At 39.4% G+C, this 21198-nt stretch overlaps 1 protein-coding gene across 1 annotated transcript in view; it reads right to left on the minus strand.

The window, feature by feature from the left end:
• The window catches only part of GPR153 (G protein-coupled receptor 153), a 561014-nt gene that overhangs the window by 329172 nt on the left and 210644 nt on the right, over positions 1–21198 (minus strand). Inside the window, exon 4 of the mRNA XM_085608887.1 lies at positions 6216–6645. Within this exon, the coding sequence (XP_085465013.1) occupies positions 6216–6645 (430 nt within the window). The remainder of the gene's footprint in view (positions 1–6215; positions 6646–21198) is intronic.

The raw sequence follows: 21198 nt of genomic DNA on the forward strand, positions 1-21198 counted from the left end.
GCTCAGATGCAAGATTTGTTTGTGTGGGGAGCTGGAACAAACAAAAACTAACAACAGCCTTCTCTTACCCAACATAGTCATTGCAGAATCAATTTTGATGCCCAAATTCTTTACTCATGCCACTGGCGAGAGCTTAGCATCTAAACAGTGAGATCAGAATAGAAGGGTCCAGAACCAAGAGTGTCTACAGGGTCCGAGCAGCACTGCCTTATTAGAGCTCCGTCTTTCCCTTTTTGACGTGCAGCATTTTTTTCTAATAATTATTTGATTTTTTTATAGTTAGTGGTAAATCCCTCTCCATAGTTAATAGTATCGAGCAATAACTACTGAAATCGAAATTGCTCAAATGAGATATTGTGAAAACCGTTTGTAAAATTTGTATACAAAACTTGAGGTGGGTGTCAAACTCCACTCTGCTGGCAGAGTTCACAGAGTTTTGCTACTCTTCGCTCTGCTTGGACCGTGGAGATCGGCAAAAACTTCACCAACTGATGAATGGCGGAGTTTACTGGCGCCCACTCCTAGAATAGTTTGTAACATTCATTCCCAGTGCTCCAAGTGCTCCTTTGAAAATATTTATAATTACATTTTGGCCATTCTACAAAGCATTCCAAGCATTAGCATGGAAATTAAAACAGAGCCTGAATTGCATTAGCAACAAGTGACGGTGTCAGAGCAAATTATTTCCATGTAGCAAGACATTTAACAGGAACAATAATATGGACGTTTATGTGGTATGTGCTGACAGCCCATAAACAAGTTCCTCCTAATGTTGCATTGGGAGTGGGAAAAATAAAGCAGCAAATCAAAGTACTTAGTGGTTGTGTCATGTGTGTGACACCTGTAAAAGCGCCCCCTTGATTATTTTTGTGCCCTCAACGCTTCTCCATGTCAATCCCACAATGTCTCATCCTGCTCTGCACATGCCCTGTGCTGTGGGTAAGGCAGCATTGCTGTGGGTGGGCAGTGCCTCTCTCAGTACATAGGCGGGGCCCAGTGGCTACAGCAGCAGGCTGAAATCACATTGTGTGTGTCAGAGGCTAAGGCTTCTCCACTCAGCAGCCATACAGGAGCATCCCCGCCCTCTTTCGCTATCTGAGGTGAGCATAAAGGCAGCTGCCCTTGGGGAGATAGGAGGCCAGCTGAGAGAGCTGAAAATGCGGTGATAAGAAGAGCCTCAGAGAAAGGAGGAGGGAGAGAAGCAGCCTGGCAGGGAACCTCCCGCCACAGCCATGCAGCCACCAAACTCCTCCTGCTGGGCACCCTCCCTCTCCATCAAGGACTCTGCCAAACCCGGCGCAGCAGCAAGGTCCGAGCACGGGGATAGGGGTGGCCAATGTTTTCAAGTTGTGGGTTGAAGGGGGATGAGCATCACTGTTTTGTATGTGAGTGGGTGTGCGCTACAGTGAAGCTAAAACATCACAGTGAGTTATGGCACCTACAGATTCCCTGCCAGGCTATGTCTGTGTGCTTGTGTTTTATTAAGCAGCCTCTACCTTAACTGTGCCAAGGTGCATTGTGTACGTCGTACTCCACCTTCTCGCGTAACTCCCCAGAAATTGATGCCATTTTTTGGCAATTCCCCAGAATAGTGTGGAGTTAAATCCACAGAATACTGCAGAGTGAAACTCCTTAAGCTCTGTTCAGACCTATACAAAACTTGTGGTAGAGTTGTGGAAAGTTTTCTACTTTTATTTTGTGAATGCTTTCCTAGCCAATATCTCTTTTTACTGTATATGCTAATGAAATTTGGACATTTTATTAAATACCGTGAGAAGAAATGATAACTAAAGGTTTCTAGATAGTCATGGATGCTCATTAAAGTGAGTATTTAATGTTTGTAAATTACTGGAATCAGTTGTTAGTTCCTTGTAATTACTTAAGCAGATGCAATGGAAGGGATCCTCTTTCCTGTGGTGAATGGCCATTCTCTATATTAAGGGTATTTTCATTTATGTCTGCCAAAGCAGAGTAAAGTCCATCGGCAGCCCATCCCACTTCTGCTAGGTGTTCATCCTTCCTTTGATGGTGGTCATATGTCCACCACAGCTAGAGTTGTCTGCCACCATAGTGTGATGGAGGATCCAAAGTATGGCAATGGAGACAGCATCATATATGGTGGGCAATATTAAGCGACTGATTGGTCAAAACACACCTGATGTACATCTACTAATTCCTAACACCTTCTGCCTTCAGTACAAAACTTGTATCAAAAACAAAATAGACCATTTATCACTCACAGCACAAATCTGCGTTGCTCCACAGGAAACACTATTATCATGGCAGATAGGGGATTTGTTTGAGAATGTGCAAAGTGTAATGGTAGATGAAATTGTGAGGTTAGAACCATAGCTGTTTGAATCTCAGATGCAGACTAAAACTGTAATCAACACAGGGAAATATACCAGAAGAGTGGATAGGCTGGAAGCTGTTTCTAGTGTCTGACACTCACAGGACAACATCCGCAAGAGGTGGAATGACTTGCGTGCAAGAGTCCATTCTCATCATACCTGACAATACACTACAGTGAAGGCATTGTAGGCATTGAAGGCAAAGCAGACAATGGTATGTACTAAGAAATTTTTTTTTTGATATGCTTGACCATTACTTCCTTTAGGAACCACTTTTTAACTTGCTAAACAACTTACATTTAAACTAACAAATGTCCCACACAGGTGTTTACTTGGGTCGCAGTTCACATTATTCTTAGTGTTGTGTTTCTTCATTTCCAGAACGAACCATGTGCACAATCTACAAGCATATATGGCATTTTGATGTACAACTATTTTCATGTCTTCATGTACACAGCCTCTTAGTTAGAGCTAAGTGTGCATATTTCGGATTAATATTTTCATGCTTGTGCCTGCCAGGGAAAGGCTGCTGGAACCAACAACAAAATATAAAAATGACCCGCACATGCTGGGGAACACTACAAGGGTGTCAGGGTTTGTTATTTGTATTCATTACAGAATTACAAAGAACTGTTTTGGTTTTGTCTTTAAAAAAAAAAAGAGCATAGTGGCCACATCAAGCCCAAAGACGTTTGAACTAGGTCATAAATCATGAAATATTCTCGTGAGAAATTCAATGTGCAAATATAAGGCTTTTTACAGATCTCAAATTATATTATTTCTGCACTGTGTCTGTATATGCCATGCCAGTAAACCTAAATGTTAATAAAAATACTTCTGCTAAAAACTCATTCACACATTTTTTATGTAAACGTCTAATTGCATGTTATTCTCATTGCATCAAAAACCAACTTGAGAAATCTCTCCTTGCTGCCTCTCAGTGCATTCATTTTTCATTTAATTATGAATTGCATTTTCTTTGTAAAAATTTACTCATACTCATAAAACATACTAAGTAATGTTCTATCATCCTACACCAATTTAGCCCCTGTGCCCGGTTTCTTCTTAAATACTTTGGTTTGCAACTTCTACACATGCGAAAGAATCATGTCAAAAACTATATAGTTAGATATGTCTAGTAATATTTTATGTATTATCCTAACCTAATATGAAGTGGGTTATTATAGCCTTATAGCCCGCCGTAGCGGGCTATACCGGCTGTTAAAGGCCCGCTGAAGCGTTAAAGGCCCGAGCCGAAGGCGAGGGACTTTAACAAAGCAGAGGGACTTTAAAAGCCGGTAGAGCCCTGCTACGAAGGGCTATAAGGCTATTAGAACATTCTGCCACTAGAGGGCAGAATGTTCTAACAAAACAAAGCCTTCAGGGAGCGCGAGGGGATTGAAATCCTCTCAGGCTCCCTGAAGTCTTTGTTCACAGCCAGAGCTGTGAACGAAGACACATTGGAATGTTGGTGCTCCGGGCTTATACCAGCCATTATAAGCCCGGAGCACTCCATTGTTTTCAATGGAGCTACCAACATTCCAATGTTCTAATATAGCCTTATAGTCCGCCGTAGCGGGCTATACCGGCTGTTAAAGGCCCACTGCAGCGTTAAAAGTCCGAGCCAAAGGCGAGGGACTTTAACAAAGCAGAGGGACTTTAAAAGCCGGTATAGCCCTGCTACGAAGGGCTATAAGGCTATTAGAACATTCTCCCACTAGAGGGCAGAATGTTCTAACAAAACAAAGCCTTCAGGGAGCGCGAGGGGATTGAAATCCCCTCAGGCTCCCTGAAGTCTTTGTTCACAGCCACAGCTGTGAACAAAGACACATTGGAATGTTGGAGCTCCGGGCTTATACCAGCCATTATAAGCCCGGAGCGCTCCATTGTTTTCAATGGAGCTCCCAACATTCCAATGTTCTAATACTTATTATAGCCTTATAGACTGCTGGCAAGGGCTATACCACTTGCTAAAGGCCTTGAACCTGAGTTATTGCCTATAACGAGCGAGAGGGTCTTTAACTACCGGTATAGCTCAAGGCAAAAGGGCTGTTAGACTATTATAAAATTCCTATTACAACCTGAAAAAAATACAAATGAGTATCCCCTGCCTAAAATTAAGTCTCTCCTTTTAACAGTGCCCTGCCATTATTAGAGAGAAGGAAAAGTGTATTTTTCTTTTGCAAGACCGTCACCCACTCTTGTAGTGGTATGCTTCATCATCGGCTCTCCTCATGGTCCCTAAAAGCCAGTATGGGATCAACCACATTTCAGGTAGTACTTAGGATATTTTCATTGCCAGGGTATAAAAAGATAAAAATACCTCAAACTAGCCTCAGTTTTCCTTTATTGAACGGATGTTCGGGTATGGTGAAAACATCTAAAAAGAGGGGGGGCTAAGGATATTATGGTCCTATGACCCTAATAGTTTATCGACATGTTTCAGCCCCTATTCTAAGGCCATTTGGGTCCAGGGCTTTCATCAGGACATCACATACACACTGCCCCAGATTCACAATCCATTCACTCAGAAAGCATTCGGCACTATCGTGATGCAATGTAAGTTACTAATCACCTTTGTGTCGATGTAATAGGTCTTGATTCCTATGATAAGAAAAAGCTGTATTGGCAGCAACAGGTATATTAAAGGAAAACAGAGAAACACATTTGTTTATGATTGTAGACACTTGTTGGTGATCACCTATGCCATCTCACACTCTGTCACATCTCTGGCACACGTATGATTCATGCAAACATGCAAGCATGCTATATTTACCAAAATATCAGTCCGTGAATACTACATGTAATCACACTTGGTGAGCTTTGCACGTTTTCATACCCATTTGTACTTTTTCTGGTTATAATAGGGAGATTGTAGTCTTTGGCCTATTCTTTCAAGGTCTCTCTTCCCTTCCTGAAAATAGGGCCCCAGTGGGGACCTTGCCTTGGGCCTGTTGGCTTCTTAGTACTATAACATCTCACCCACTGAGGTAGAATGTTCTAAATTAAAAAGGAAGAAACAGAAAGATAAACATTGGCTTGTTGAATCAAAAGACTCATAAGCCCCAAGCCTCTTCATTGTCTTCAATGGAGCACCCAACATTCCACTGTTCTAATATAGGGTAAGAACAATGCCCGGTGTTGCTACAAACAATTAGGGTATAATACTATTTATTATTAGAAACCACTTTACTGATTGAAACAAATGTCACTGACACTGTGAATAAGCGAAGGAGCTCAATTTGTTCTGTGTTACAACAAGAGCATAACACATTTAAAATCACGCAACGATGCCTAGCGTTAACCACACTAGAGCAAGCGCAATTTCGATACTTGCCAATGAAAATGGTTAACAGGCCAATCCTCCAATTAAAGCGTTCACAAGTTCTCAAAGAGAGCAATCCCACGCTTAGACTTGCAACAGCTGAAACCTGTATAAAAATCTAGATAGAACGCACTGCTCAATGAGAGAGGGGAAGAAAAGGTAAGAGTAAGACAGGGAGAGAAATAGGAAAGATATTTAATGAGTGAGGCCAAGAGAGAAAGCAAGAGAGAGAAACAGACCATGAGAGCTAGCGTAAGAGATTGCAGAAGGCAAGGAGATGATGGATCACAAACCAATATGGTCAATATGTTCTAAACTGCGATAGAGGTTTTCTAATGTCAGAATATGATTCTCATTGTTGACAATCCTTATTTCAAGGAAATGGCACCTCTTCCATGAACAACTATGCATAATTCACATCTATGAAATCATAACTGTGCATCATGGATTTTTACACATTTTTGTTTCTAAAATAGTATTAGTCAAGCATAGATCAAAATTCATATGCATGTGAGCAACACCTTACAAAAAGTACTTACCAATACTGGAAAGCCCATTAGAAAGTCGTAAAGAAACACAATCCCAGTTATAAGGTATGTAATCTGAAGTGACGTTTTCAAAGGTTCAGATCCATCAATGGATGATCTTCTTTTGCCCTGGGCATCCTCTACCACAATGGTTGGCACGTTGAACTTGTTGTTATCAATGTGGTGCCCAGTTCGGATGGAAAATGTCTGGTACAAGGCAATCCCAATGCATATGACTCCCATGATGATGCTGCCACTGATCAAAAGAAGGAAGCAAACACCGAAGCCCAGGCCGATTTCAGTAACTATGAAGCGGCAGTCGCGAGCATAGAATCGTTCAGTGGTATCATGCCAACCAACTGCCGGAAGTGTAGAGAGGATAAAAGATACCATCCATATTCCCATTACTGTGTGCACAGCTTGCTTCTTCGTATTGCTTAACCTACGGAAAAACAAATGCAACTTTAATAGGCGAATGTATCAGATAAGATGGTGAGAACTTCTTAGTATCAGCTTTATTCAGTTGTTTCAGCAGACTTTATGTCCACTAGCAAGGCAGATCCATTTCCCGACCACACCAGTGCCAGAAATTCTGCCACATTTTGATGCCCCATTCTGAGTGGATGATATAATTCCAATCCCTGAGTAAATCCCTGTTTCCACAGCGATCAGAATTTTGAGATTTACAGTCATTATCTTAACCCCCCTAGTTTTCCCAGGACAAAATGTAAGGTAAATATGATATATGAGAAATTTGGTGCAATATGCATCGAATTTCGTATGTTGTGCCCCATTTTGTGAGTGACATCTTGAAATAGGAAGAATTTATCACTCCCAGTAAACACCTCACCACACTGTGTTGGTATGGTTAATACCGCCTCACCATCTGGCCTACTTAAAATCAGGGCCTTTGAGTTCTAGGGCATGACAGCATCTGTAAATTGGCTATCCCTACCATCAGAGTAGCAAAATTGTTGGTTACACCCAATCAGAAATCTACTAATGCAAGTGGACTACATTGGAATTTCTTCCCCCAACTATCAGCACTAGGAACATAACACTAGTATATTTTCTGTACTGAAATATTTAAGCCCCGATTCTCAAAAGAATCATGGAATGCAGCACAGAAGATAAAAATGCTGTGCTCTCTTCATGACAGAGAGAGAGCAGGGGAGCGACATATCTACAAAGATATGGCAATCTCATCCTCTCTCCCTAGCGCCGGTGCAGATATTAGCTGCCGTCTGCCAGGCACACACCGTATCGCCATAGTGCTAGGGTGCGTGCTTGAGTCTACCATAGGTTTGGTACTGGAAGGGTACCGTTCTAATACAAAATATTATGCTTAGACACACTTTAAAGTTTTTCCTACTTTGTATGTGTGCTCCACAGTGCAGCAGGCATGCAAAGTCGGAAAAGAAAGTAGAAAAAAACAAATTTCTCCTTTTAATGCCTCCTTTCAAATGGTGTCAACTTCTGGTGCTAAACCATGTCTACTATTGATTAGTTTTGTGTCAAAAGGCATGGGTGGTTGCATGGCAACGCCCATGTACCACCCATGTAACTCTCCTGTAGCTCTAAGTAATGCAAAGCAGTGTTTCAGGCTGCGTTGCGTTATTTTTTAGGTACTTACCAGTGCGCACTGTAAATGGGATCAGGCAAAAATAAATTGTGCTGGTTAGCGTCACTTTTGTGACGCTAACCCAGAACAAAATGTTTGACAATACACCCCTTAGTTTCCCAAAAATGTTGGTGGATGTTATTCAGCATGTAAGGGACATTGCAGTTTCCTTTTACTGAAAGCCTGCTACGCTTTCTGAGGTGGTCTTTCATAGAAATGGTGGAGACAACTCAAGCAGATTAGACTGCGTCTCCACCAGCGGTGGCTCCTCCTCTAAGGCAGAGGAGCGTCGCCCCACTGAGTGTAAAAGGAAAAATAAAATGATAATAACGCAACGTTAATAACATTACGTTATTATCATTTTATTTTTCTCTATGGAGCCCGAGCCAGGTTAGGGAAGGGCAGGGCTGGGCTGTGTCACAGGGAGAGTGTGGAGAGTCGTATAATGTGCACTTAAGTGCGTATGATGGTTTGGTCGGCCATCTTGGGCTGGCCAAACCGTCATCTGCACTTAACATGTACTCCACCCAGCTGTATAGCATAGCCTGGGTAGAGAACATGCATGGCCTCCCACTCCTTGTCTGAGCACCGTACCACGGCACTGATACCAATCACGACGCTGCTGTCATACTGGTGACAGCAGCGTCGTGATTGACTAGGGCAGTTTTGGAGCCTGTGTGTTGTCTGTTTCCTGCATCGAACAGAAGAGAGGCCGCGTCCTTTCAGGTAAGTGAACTTTTGTTTTTTAAATCGAGCCCCCTTCTCCCTCCGCCCTACCACTACTTTTCAAAAGCAGCTGCCACTGTTCTCTACCAACATGAGTTTGCTGTGCTTTTCAATTTATTGCTCACCTTTACAGTTGAATACTCGAGTTAGCAACTTATATTGTACATATAATGAACCTGCAAAACATATTTTTATGAAGCACAAGCTACACTCATCAAAAACAATGAAGGACAAACTATCAGAAAATATATCGATTTTTTTACTATATTTGTCTTGAATCTTAGGTATGTGACCAGGACAATACGCATTTGTACTTTTCTTTTCTTGTGAGTCTAAAACAATACACAAACGACCACATTATCGGAACCTCTGGAGGAAATTCTTCTTTCCACAGTTACACATCCTGATGTACTCCTGAATTGAGAGGCGGAGTTATGCATGTTTATGAACATTATAGTGTCTCTAAGGAATTCTAAAAGCTTTGAATGATCTGTTTCCCTCAATTTAACCTAAATTATGACATTTTTGCTCTGGAAATTTTAAAGACAACCCTTTCTGGGTGATACAGTAAAGGCATTCATCATTTCAACTATTTCAACTCAACCGTTTATTTGTACCTGATACATAAATACACTAGTCATGAAAAGTCATTGGAATTGCTGATGTGTTACTATATGGGTCAGGTTGACAATATTTTAGAAAATACCAGTCATATGTTATGGTTTTTCTCATATTTCAGAAGACTATTTTCTTGCACAGTCACAAGATAATAAAAAAGCATTGGCAAAGGCAATAAGTCTGGCTTATGAATTAAAGTGAATTTTATGTCACTGGTGGGTTTATGCACTCAATAATTCATCATATGTGCACTTGGTCACTCATCTTTGCACTCATGCATCAAGTCATCTGTCCACTGCCTCGTTCTTGCATTCATTCTCTGAAACAACCACAATAAAACACATATGAACTTAAAAATCTATGCAAGATTAATTAATAAATACAAATAGAAAAAAGAAAACATGTTGTGATCTATATATGGGGGGCCAATAACTGCAATAAAGAAAATAAACTTGGCAGCAGGTGTCTGTCTTGCAGCGGTATTGTACATAGTCTATTGTTGTTTTAAAGTGCCAATAGGGCACCAATCAGTCATAAAGCTTTTATTGTTGGGATCTCATTATAACCAACTCAGACCTGCAGTAGTGAGCATAAGCTTTCCCGCAAGGCAACCGTCAGGCATACAGTCATAAAATTACAAATGCATATTCATTTACATTTGGCAACGCAAAATACTATGGCTCATGCTTATGAAGCCTTTATGTTGTCCTTACGTTAAGAATGCAAAGGCTTTAGTAATATTTACAAAGCCAAGCAGGCCTGATTTGCGTGGCCTTGCGTGGCTTTGTAAAGAAATGTCCAGCAAAGCAGCTGCTTGTGCTGCGTTATGTTACATTTTAATTTGGGTGGTGTTCAATGGTTGGAGCATGGGCATTCCCACATTTTCAGAGACTTGTAAATGTGGGTATGTATCAAAATGGTATGCCTTCCCAAGTGAGGGGGTGAGGCATAACAAGGAGAAATATCTAATATCGATGCATACAATATCGAAACACAATAACATCCAGAAAATAAATATTGTTAACAAAAAAATCACCTTCCTATACTTAACTAATAAAACTACAAATATCAATAACACAAATATCGTTGTTGAAAATATTGATTTCAACTTCTATCGAAAACACATATCAGAAACAAAAATATTGTCACCTTTAAATAAATACATCCTATGTCAAAAATATTGCCTCACACAACATCGACTACAATAATATTGGCAAAATAATTACATTACTATTAATATACATAAACAAATGCAATTAACAAAACTAAGTATTTACATAAACATTTATACAACAAACTAATTATTCATAAACATATATTATTCAAAACTATCAAACTAGCTATTAAACATTATAAATAAAACCTAAATTAGCGTATACCATTGGAGGACATAACTGATAAAACAAAAATCAAACTAAACCTAAACTGACTAATAAAATCAAATGTACGTCATCAACTAAATCCTTCACAAACAACAAACGCTGCAAGAAGAGGAAACTCTGCTGAATTATTCGACCAGACCCTTAAAACACAAATATATACATCTCAACAACTACCTTGCAAAGTAAGTAAAACATATTTTAACTAAAATGTACTTGTAATTAATAATATAAATGTAAAATAGCAAATATTGAAACGACACTCTCCAACTTCTATCTCTTTACACGTACTTACTAAAAGAAAATACTACAACCAGGGCCCCTGGAATTATGTGGCAGGGTAGCACCAAAGTATGCAGCACAGTTAATTAAATTATGCAGCAGGAAAAAGCTAATTATGCGACATAATGTGGCACCTCTTTTGATACATTACTTCACTATTTTGTCATTTTTGCACATGGAAATACTGCCTGGGCAAACACTTCCTCTCATTAGAACTAGTTTAACAACTAAATACTGGAAAAAGGAATGGAAAGATAACTGGTTAGCCTTTGCAAAGGGCCTTCCATTATGCGCAAATCCACGTCTCTGCGTTTTTAGTAAACTTTGATCCATTTGAACTAGAAACAAAATTGCACCTTACGCAACAGATGATGAATTATGTAGCAATTGCGGAAAACACATATTTACGGGCCCTGACTGCAACTTCCAAAAGGGCTAACCTGCGGGAAATCAACAACAATCACAAACCAGAAAAGAAGACATAAAAAAGTACGCATTAATAAAATATTATAAATAGAAACTCACCCAAAAACGATTAAAAAAACAAACTCAACCTCTACAAGCTACCAACAAATAAACATTTAAAATGAAAATGGCACTCTTTTTTGCTTCTAACAGAAAAGAAAGCACCTGCTCCACATTAAAACACTCATAATGGAAAAGCTGCAAAAACGTGTGAAACATCTAAGAAGAATATACATGTAAATATGAATAATAAAAGTAGTTGCATAAGTTTATGTGAAAATAAACTTATAACTATTTAAAAAGTGTAATTGTTTATACTATTACACTACTTTCAGACACAGTGACAGTAAGAGCAAGATATATAACATCCCAGAAGGAAAGCAATTATTAAGTTAAATGGTCTACACCTACAAACAAGAAAGTAGCATTCTATAGCGTGCTATGGCCCGGCCACTACAAAAGATGATGTTGTAATTAATGTAAGGAAAAACAACCACCCCCAATTGTGACAGAAATTGAAATAAGGGAGGTGTTGCAGGATATAAGAGAGGCAAACACTAGCTCCCAGGAACCTAATTCCAAAATGCTAAAAGATATGCTCCCTAAAGTCCCTGAACACATCACAGGCCAAATACCACAAATACCCACTTTAAAACATTTAATTGCACAAACTAAAAAATCCACCGGCTGTAGTCCTCCTGCTCCTAGAAGATAACAAGATATAGAAATACTCGAACACTTAAAAATTAAACTTAATGAGGAACCCGTCTTGTTCTATGACTGCTTCAACAATGATTGACAAACCCTAATATTTACTATGGCAGATAACCTACTAAAGTTAAGCCATTGTAAAACCTTAATGAGGGATGGAACCTTCAAAATGTGTCCCAAACCATTCACTCGGATATGCACCATGCATGGTAAATATCACAACTCAAATGTCCCTTTTATATATGCCCTACCACCAAATAAACAAAGTAGCACTTACCACAAACTCCTAAGCCACATTAAACATAAAAGAAATAACTACTACCCACAAAAAATTATCATGGACTTTGAACAAGCAATAAATCAAACTATTTTTAAAATGTAGCCCCACACAGCCACGTAAGGCTGTTACTGTCATTTAAATCAAAGCATATGGAGACACCTTCAACAATCTACACTAAATATAGAATATGATACAAACAGTCAATTTGCCTTTGAAATAAAAAATGATTTTCAAACAAAAATAATGATAGCACTAGCCCATGTCTCTGTCACAGAGATAGCTAACCATTTTATTTTACTAATAGAAATCCCTTTCTACCACCAAAAATGAACACAAACTAAGGCCCCCTAATGGATTATTTTGAAGATATTTGGGTTGGGAGACTTCATTTCCCCAGACACAGATGTGAATCCATATTCCAAATACCATGGTTGGAATGTCTATGACAGCACCTTGGTACAAGAAACCAAAACAAACAACACAACGCACAATGGCTTCTAATCCAAACAAGGAAGAACCCAACCTACACTCTATAAATTTATAGAAAAATTACAAAAAGAGCAAAGCTACCAATAAGTACGAATGAAGCAATATGTAGCCCAAATTGCACCTAAACTTAGCAAACAAACCAAAAGAATGTGCAATGTGCTAGAATTTAAAGTGAAACTCTTCATAAACAACAAAGGAGTATATTACTTAGCAATGCATATGCAAAAGCATATTATAAAAAAAATACTACTAACCTACAAAACTGCCACAAAACCATAACATATTCTTAACCAACATGACAAATAATTTTTATATAAATAATAAGCATAATATTTTATTACATAAGTCAAAACAGTATTTAAAACTCCAATCTTAAATAAGAATGATAGAATACATACATTATTTATATTAAAAATATCAACCTCACCAACAAAAGTTCGAAAAACAAACTCAATCCATTACATAAAATAATTACATTACATAAAATATACATTTCCAAATAACAATCTCAGAATAGTTACACAAATAATTAAATATAACACTTCCAACCAAAAACAAATATGTTAAATATGACTTACTGTTCTGTAGCTTCAGAGTGTCCTCTGTATTCACATAGTCAAAAGGTATAACACACCAAAAATGGGAAAAATATTAACCAAAAAGCCCAGAAAAAAGCAAATGATACCCCAACTGGGCCTGAAACCTAAATTCACAATACATACTCACATATGTGAATACTGCATAATGAAGTGGCAGCACTAAAATCAAGCCTAAGGCTTTGTCAGTATGTCATCACAATAATAGGTTATCATTACTCAATGCAAGCAACACCCTCTGGATAACATCCTTTCAAGAATGTTCACTAATAAAAGCAAAGAATATATATACTTTTTTAATCAGGTCCCCAATATATATATATATGTGTGTGTGTGTGTGTGTGTGTGTATATATATACATATATGTATGAGTTATAATAAAAAATGTAATATTACAACCATAGAAATTCAGCAGTTGTAGTTAAAGATATCTCTACAAACTTTAACTTGTGCCATAAGGTAACTATAACTCGTACCCCTGCCATGCATCTCATTGATAATTTTACACCAAATGGTGCACTCCAATTATTAATAATGTAATAGAAGATGCCATGAGTGATGTAATATGTGGGGTAATTAGCATTGCATGGTGAGGGTGTGAGTTATAGTTACCTAGGGAACGACTTATAGTCTATTGTTTTGTGTGCATACAATCTGAACCTAACTATAATGTCACTGTAAACTTTGTTTATATATATCTATATCTATCTCTCTATCTCGCTCTATCTATCTATCTATCTATCTATCTATCTATCTATCTATCTATCTATCTATCTATCTATCTATCTATCTATCTATCTATCTATATACATATATATATTTATATATACAAAAATATATAAATATATTTATATGTATATGTGTTTGTGAATGTGTGTGTGTGTGTGTATTACCTACTGGCAGTAGGTAGTTATAGTTAGGACCAAAGTTTTACAAATACCTTTGGCGCCACTTGAGGAATCTTCACAAAGCTTCCCCTTTTTGGTTCAGCTGCTGTGTTGAAAGTTTTGAGGTGATGAGTCAAGCGGGGGCCGTGAAAAAAGGGTGGTCCCAAAATGCATTTTCTCCATGTTATGTCTATGGGGAACTTTCATTTTTTTAACGTGACTACAGCCCGAACTGCTGAACCGAATTGCACCCAATTTTGTAGAAAGCTAGATGTTGGTTCAGAAAGTGTGCCTTTTGTGATCTGTTGTAAATCCGTTTAGTAGTTTAAATATCTGGAAGCCCAGCAGCCTACTGAAATCCTACTGAAATCTGATTGCTTTCAACACTTCAACCAGGATGTATTGGCAGCCATCTTGAGACTCGGTTGAACTGAGTCCCACAACATTGATCTTAAAAGAAAAGGAGGCATGGTAGAAACATCCTCACCCCCTAGTCCTCTGGGCCCAAAAAAGCATTTATTTTTTATTTTTGGCGGGATCCGCAGGTCCTATAACTCACACGCCAGCAATGCACTGCTTCTGACCTCACATATTACATCACAGATGACATGGTCAGTGGCATCACTGACGACATCACTGATGGCAACTCAAATGACATCACTGATGACACCCCTTATGCGCAGCTAGTTGGTTAGGCACCAGCGGAGGTTGGGTCCCGGGCGTGACCTGTTGCCAACTGCAAGCGGCACATTATCGTAGGCTGTGCATGGCGTGCGGTTCACTGCCCATGAAACCAAATGATACAAGATGGAAGTCCCCTTTCTTTAATAGTGATATGGAAGGGATGCAATGCAATAGCAGGTGGGCATAATTGAACTGTAAAATATGGAAGAGTGTGCACATAAATCATAATTGAGTACTGTCTAAATGAGGAAGAATGTGTAAAGAGCAGAGAAATCAATTATACTTTCACTTTTCTCAGTCTTTTTTTGCATATTTGATCAAGATCTTTAGCATAGTTGTAGAACATTTTAATCACACTGATTTTGATAATCCTGACCCTAATATAGTGGAGGAGTGGGCAGCGAACAATCACAAATGTTCTACAACTATGCTAAAGATCTTGATCAAATATGCAAAAAAAGACTGTGAAAAAATGTCACAGGAAATCGACAAATATACCATCGAATTAAAGGAGATGTATAATAAAGAAGAATTTGATGTAGAAATGGCCAAATTAGATACTAGATTGGAAAAGGTGGAAGAAGAAATCAAAGCTAAAAAGCTACAAAACAGAGGAGATTGCACCCAGACGAAATGGACTATGAAAGAGGACAAATCCTCACATTTGGCGAAACATTTGAGCATCTAAGGACAATAGCACATGAGACAGCAAAGCCGGAACAGCCCTCAACTTCAACAAGCATTGGCATAGCCAATAGGTCTCGCTTTTGGGACCTTATAAGTATTTAGTTATGCAGCACAATATCCTTGGTGCAACAACATCACCTGCCGCATGGTTAATCACTTATAAGGTCCCAAAGGCGAGACCTTTTGGCAACTGGGGAACCGTACAGACACTTGCCCAAGACAAATGGAAGTGGAGGTCCTTCGATGCTGCCCTACATGCCAGTCGGCATATCAGGCAGTAAGTAAGAAGGATAGAAGGCCAAGTGAAGCCTTTGTAATCTGACATATTTCACACTCAGCTCAGCAACAAGTACTTTATTGAATGGGTTGTTGCGCTGACATGTGTCATTCATATATGCTTAATCAATTTGCAAAGGTTATGATCACCAAAAGTAACAGAATATTTAATGGGCCAACTGCAAAGAATAGCATTTCTGTACTCTTTTGATGTTTGCTGTCTACAGGTGTGTTGGTGAGTGCATCACTCCTTCTGGGCAGCTTTGCTGGTACAGCTGTATTCACGTCATCCCTCCAGTCATATTCACTATTCATGATCCCTAAAGCACACTTGAAAGACAGAGACGGCCTTGCTGGAAGTTGTACCATCACACTTGCAGAGATGTCAAGCCTTCACAACAGAATACAACAGCAGTGCTCTGCACCCATCCATTTATAGTCTAAGTCAGATTTACCTGTGCACCAACAGAGCACAATAGAGATCGTCCTTGATACTATATTGTGCAGGACATGGTTCTGAACCATATAGTTGACTTAGTGGAGTCACCTCTACAGTACATTCACACCCTCTCACCAATCATATCAATCATACTGAAGTTAATCTGATTTTACCACATGCACACCACTTTGCATCAAAGACATATAATAAGCAACATGCTTCCAAAGAACCACCTCGCAAATATCAGCAATAGACAATCATACACTCAAGCAAAAGAAAACAAAGAACAAAGGCCATCTGCACCATCCGTACACACAATGTTCTACACAGAGGCAGTACAGCGGCCCTCCATCCCCTACATTTAATTCCTATCTTATACGGCTAGATTTAGTTCCTTATGGCCATTGTTGTAAATATATGATTACTGTTCAATCTATTATGTGTCTTAAGTATGAGCCCTTAAGGTTAAATTAGGTAAAAGTGCAATAAATGTATTTATAAAGTTGCAGAATAGTGTTTTTTTAGCATATGGTAATCTTTTAAAAGGTTGTTATGTAATGACTTTATGTATATTGTTTTGTATGAATGTTGCATGGGCATTAGTTTTGTCTAAACAACTTTGTTCTTAGAAAACATACCTAATACATGATATAATAGAATCTTCCTGGCCACTAATATAATCCAGCTCTGACCTTTATGACATTTAACTAGATACAATGATCATAGACTTTTTGACTCAGGAAAACAAGAATCCCAGAAAAGGGGCCCACGTTCTGAAAGCGCTTTGGAATCATATGAGCGCATAAATGTGTTATGTAACAGAACACAACAGAATGTAATACTACAGCTGAAAGATGACATGCTTAATTCATCCTCCACCTAACCCCTCCCCTGAATAATTACCATTTCATTTTATGGTGGACGCATGTTTGCTCAGTCTACGTGTATGCGGTGTAGTTTTGTAACAAGACGTAGTCTTAGATACACATTTGCTACTTAAGAAGACATCAGAGAACAGCAATTGTCATAGCTTGTGTCGTGTATAGGTCACAACTAATGCCACTGATGAGGCCTCCGAGTCCTGTTCCCTAGTAAGAATTAAAGTGAGCAGGACCTTGCACAAATGGTTGGAAGTTGCATGGATGGGATGAACTGGGAGTGGGTGCGAGGGCCAGGGATGTGCTTTGATTTGAAAGTCACCGTGCACATGATGGCACAGCTCAGTGTGCTGCTCTCATAGAAAGGTGTGCTTCATGCATGGTGGGAGGAAGTCCTACATGAGAAGCGCGAGGCACCATGCACGAGGGCCACGCGTGCTTTAACCCGGTTACTACAAACTTGACATTATTGTGAGGCTTGGTGCCTTCTCTGACAGAAGTATTACAAAGTAGCCAATCTATGCCTCGTACACACACAAACATCTTGAGGTCGGATTTGGAAAGCAAGTGAGAGTTTAGTGCCCAATACGGTGGGGAATAACTTCTCATGGATGAACTGAATATGGAGCCTGAACGCATAGAAGCTTCATTATAGCATCTGCTATTTATACCTGGCTGGTGATTACCGACTTCTGGGTTCTTGTGACACCGGCTCTTCAAGGTTATTCCTGTGTGAGATACCACTCAAAGCCCACCACGAAGCCTCACGGTGAACAGGAGGTACACTTTATTGCTATGTTTGTTACACAGCCTCCTGGCGCCGTTAAAGCCTGGTGACAGCTTTCCACTGCGGTGTCATTGAGCCCTTAGGATCGGGGTGGTCACGGAACATTGTCTTCGGTTACATAAGAGCATTTATAAAACATTTTTTACAGCAGTCGGTCTTTCGGCACTATTCTATATTGCAGGTGTATTGCTACGCAGTACAACGACCCTCATTTTCTAGTCCTCGCGTAGTGAAAGGCGGGATATGAACCTGTAACCATAGAGCTCGGTGGGAAGGGCATGGGTTTTATTAACCCACCGAGACATTATACCCTGGAAAAAATCTCGGGCGTCGTTACTACCATGGGCTGTGCCACTAAAGGAGAAGCTGGGGTCTCATCCAACTTCCCCACGTGCCCCTGTTCTCTTCTTCTGCAGTTTGGGGTTACCTGCTAGCACGACGGAGCTCAGGACGGCACTGCACTCCCGTCTCTCACGTCCTGCAATGACCCTGAGATACATTCAACCGGGGCAGACACCAGCGCAAGCATGAAGCATTTGGAGCCCCCGCGGATGGTGACCTCATCGCGGCATCACGTGCTGAACCACCAAGGCAAACAAGGGTACCCCCTGCAGAAAGAGGTCGTGGTCGAGGAGGCAGATGAGGAAACAAGCAAAGAACATCAACAAGAAAGCCCATTGGGAGTGCTGACAAGGGGGCAAAAAGCTGTAATATGAAGGACAACAGAACAGTGGTAAATGTACAAAGAGTCACAACTCACCAGGCGGAACCCACAACCCTAACTATTAATGATGTCAATATTCTGCACACTATGCATGAGCTGGAGGGAACATCCCTTTTTGAATTTGATAAATGAGGACATTGATGTAAGCTTGGGTTGTATGAGTGGTTTTAAACCTAAGTATGTGTTCATGCCCCAAATTACCAATGATGCCATAGACATCTTTCATAGACATCTTTTATCGAAGCATGCCTAAAGAGCTGCAAAACATTCGTTTGTAAAAACCTTATACTAGGAACAATTTGAAAAGGTTCACCTTAATGCTATCAAGGAGTTAGAGAGTAACAAAAACATAGTTATCGAGAAATCCAACGAGGACCGCAATGTAGTGGTGTGGCCCCTTGACATGTACCTTAAAGAAGGGAAAAGACAATTACGTGACACGGACAGATATGAAGTATCATCAAAACATTTTACAAGGATGCCAATAATGAGAATCTAGGCAAACTCATTAGTTGGCGGGATCAAGGAATTTTGGAATGGAAGAATATCAGTTTCTGGTATGTAAATTTCCCAAAATCCCGGTTTTATATCTGTTGCCCAAACTGCACAAAGATCTTTCCAATCCACCAGGCAGACCAATAGTCTCATCTAGATGGAGCATGTTAGATAATACATTAAAGTATGTTGATTATTTTCTACAACCTTATGTTCATGCTCTCCCTTTATATGTTAGAGACACAGGAGACTTTCTGAGATTAATCAATGACATCACTTGGAATAATGACTATCTACTAATGAGCTTAGATGTCAACAGCCTGTATACCTGTATTGCGCATGACCTAGGAATAGATGCTTGTAGATACTTCTTTATGGGAAGATCTCTCTCCTATCTCTTACATACAGAGATGCTCATTGAAATGATATATATCTGTTTGACCAACAATTTTTTTCTCTTCGATAAACAACTGTATAGACAAACCCTAGGGACGGCGATAGGAACGTGCTTCGCCCCCAGTTTTGCCGGGTTGTAACTGGGCTGGTGGGAGAAGCAGGGTGTCAACAACATCTGGCAATTTGAGAACCTCTGTCGTCCTCTGGGTGGGTTACATAGATTATATTTTTTGTACATGGAAAGGTACGCACAAGCAAGCCCATGAGTTTATTAACATACTGAATGATAATTCCTTGAATTGGACATTTAGCAGCCACATACATGATACAGTTATTGAATTTCTTGATCTGAAATTAGAGTTAAAATACAACAAACTAACAAGTTACCTGTTTCGCAAAGAAACGGCAGGCAACAGCCTGCTGCATGCTGACAGGTGTCACCCCATTATTTCTGATCCAAAGTATCCCTTTTGGCAAACTATTAAGGGCTAGATGGAATTGTAGTACGGAAGAGGAGTTTTAGAGAGAAAAGGTAGTCATGACTCAGAGATTTTCTGATAGGGGATACAGTAACAAAATCATTAAACAAGTAGTTGAAAAAGTTGAAAAACTAAAACATAATGAGTTACTTATTCCTAAACAACTGGGAGAGAATGAAGAACAAAAGATTAGATTCATCACTGGGTATCATAATTAAACCTGGTAAATTAAAAGACGTTTGAAGAAATACTGGAAAGTCCTTAAAATGGACCCAGATTTAGCTATACCAGTGGGCAATAATCCAGCAATAATCTTTAGAAAGGCAAGATCTCTGAAAGACACCTCGAGTCGCTGCTTGGTCAATACTGAAAAAGATAAGAATGACATAAAGGGGTTCTTTACCTGTAACAAATACAAAGCATGCAAATATAGTGAGAGCTGCAAAACGGTAAAATTAGCAGATAACCAAAAAATATACACCATCACTAAACATCTGACATGCAGCACCTAACATGTAGTTTATGCTCTCAGGTGTCCATGCAACAAATTCTATATAGGAAGCACCGTACATAAAGCAAAAAAGACAGGTGCTCGAGCATATGCGAGCTATTAAAAATGATGACATGCAATATCCTATTGCCCGCCACTTTAAAGCCAGTCACAATCAGAGCTGGAATTTACTGAAATTGTATGTCCTAAATAAGATTCCAACAAGTGAAAGAGGAAGGACCCGAACGTTAGAGCTTAGAAGATTAGAATTGAAATTGATTATAAAATACAATACTCTTCATCCAATAGGTTCGAACCTGGATGAGGAACTGGTTGTTCATTTGGGATAATTCAATGTAGAAGCAGGCGTTTTGAATTATCAAACCTCCCTTCTGTATATTGATCTTAGGTTTAGGCCTTTTTAAATGTAACATGTTTTCGTGAATTTGATTTTAACCATTAGTCTTTGTTTTTTTTTGTTACAGATGAAGAGATATGGAAAACGTAGGAGTGCTATCTTGTCTTTTGATTGTGGTTTAGCAGAAAGGGTCTTCTTATTCAGTTTGGAGTTTCAGCAATATTTGGACTTTATCCTGAAATCACCCA

Source organism: Triturus cristatus, chromosome 1_2 (assembly GCF_964204655.1).
Source record: "Triturus cristatus chromosome 1_2, aTriCri1.1, whole genome shotgun sequence".
Classification (NCBI taxonomy): Eukaryota; Metazoa; Chordata; class Amphibia; order Caudata; family Salamandridae; genus Triturus; species Triturus cristatus.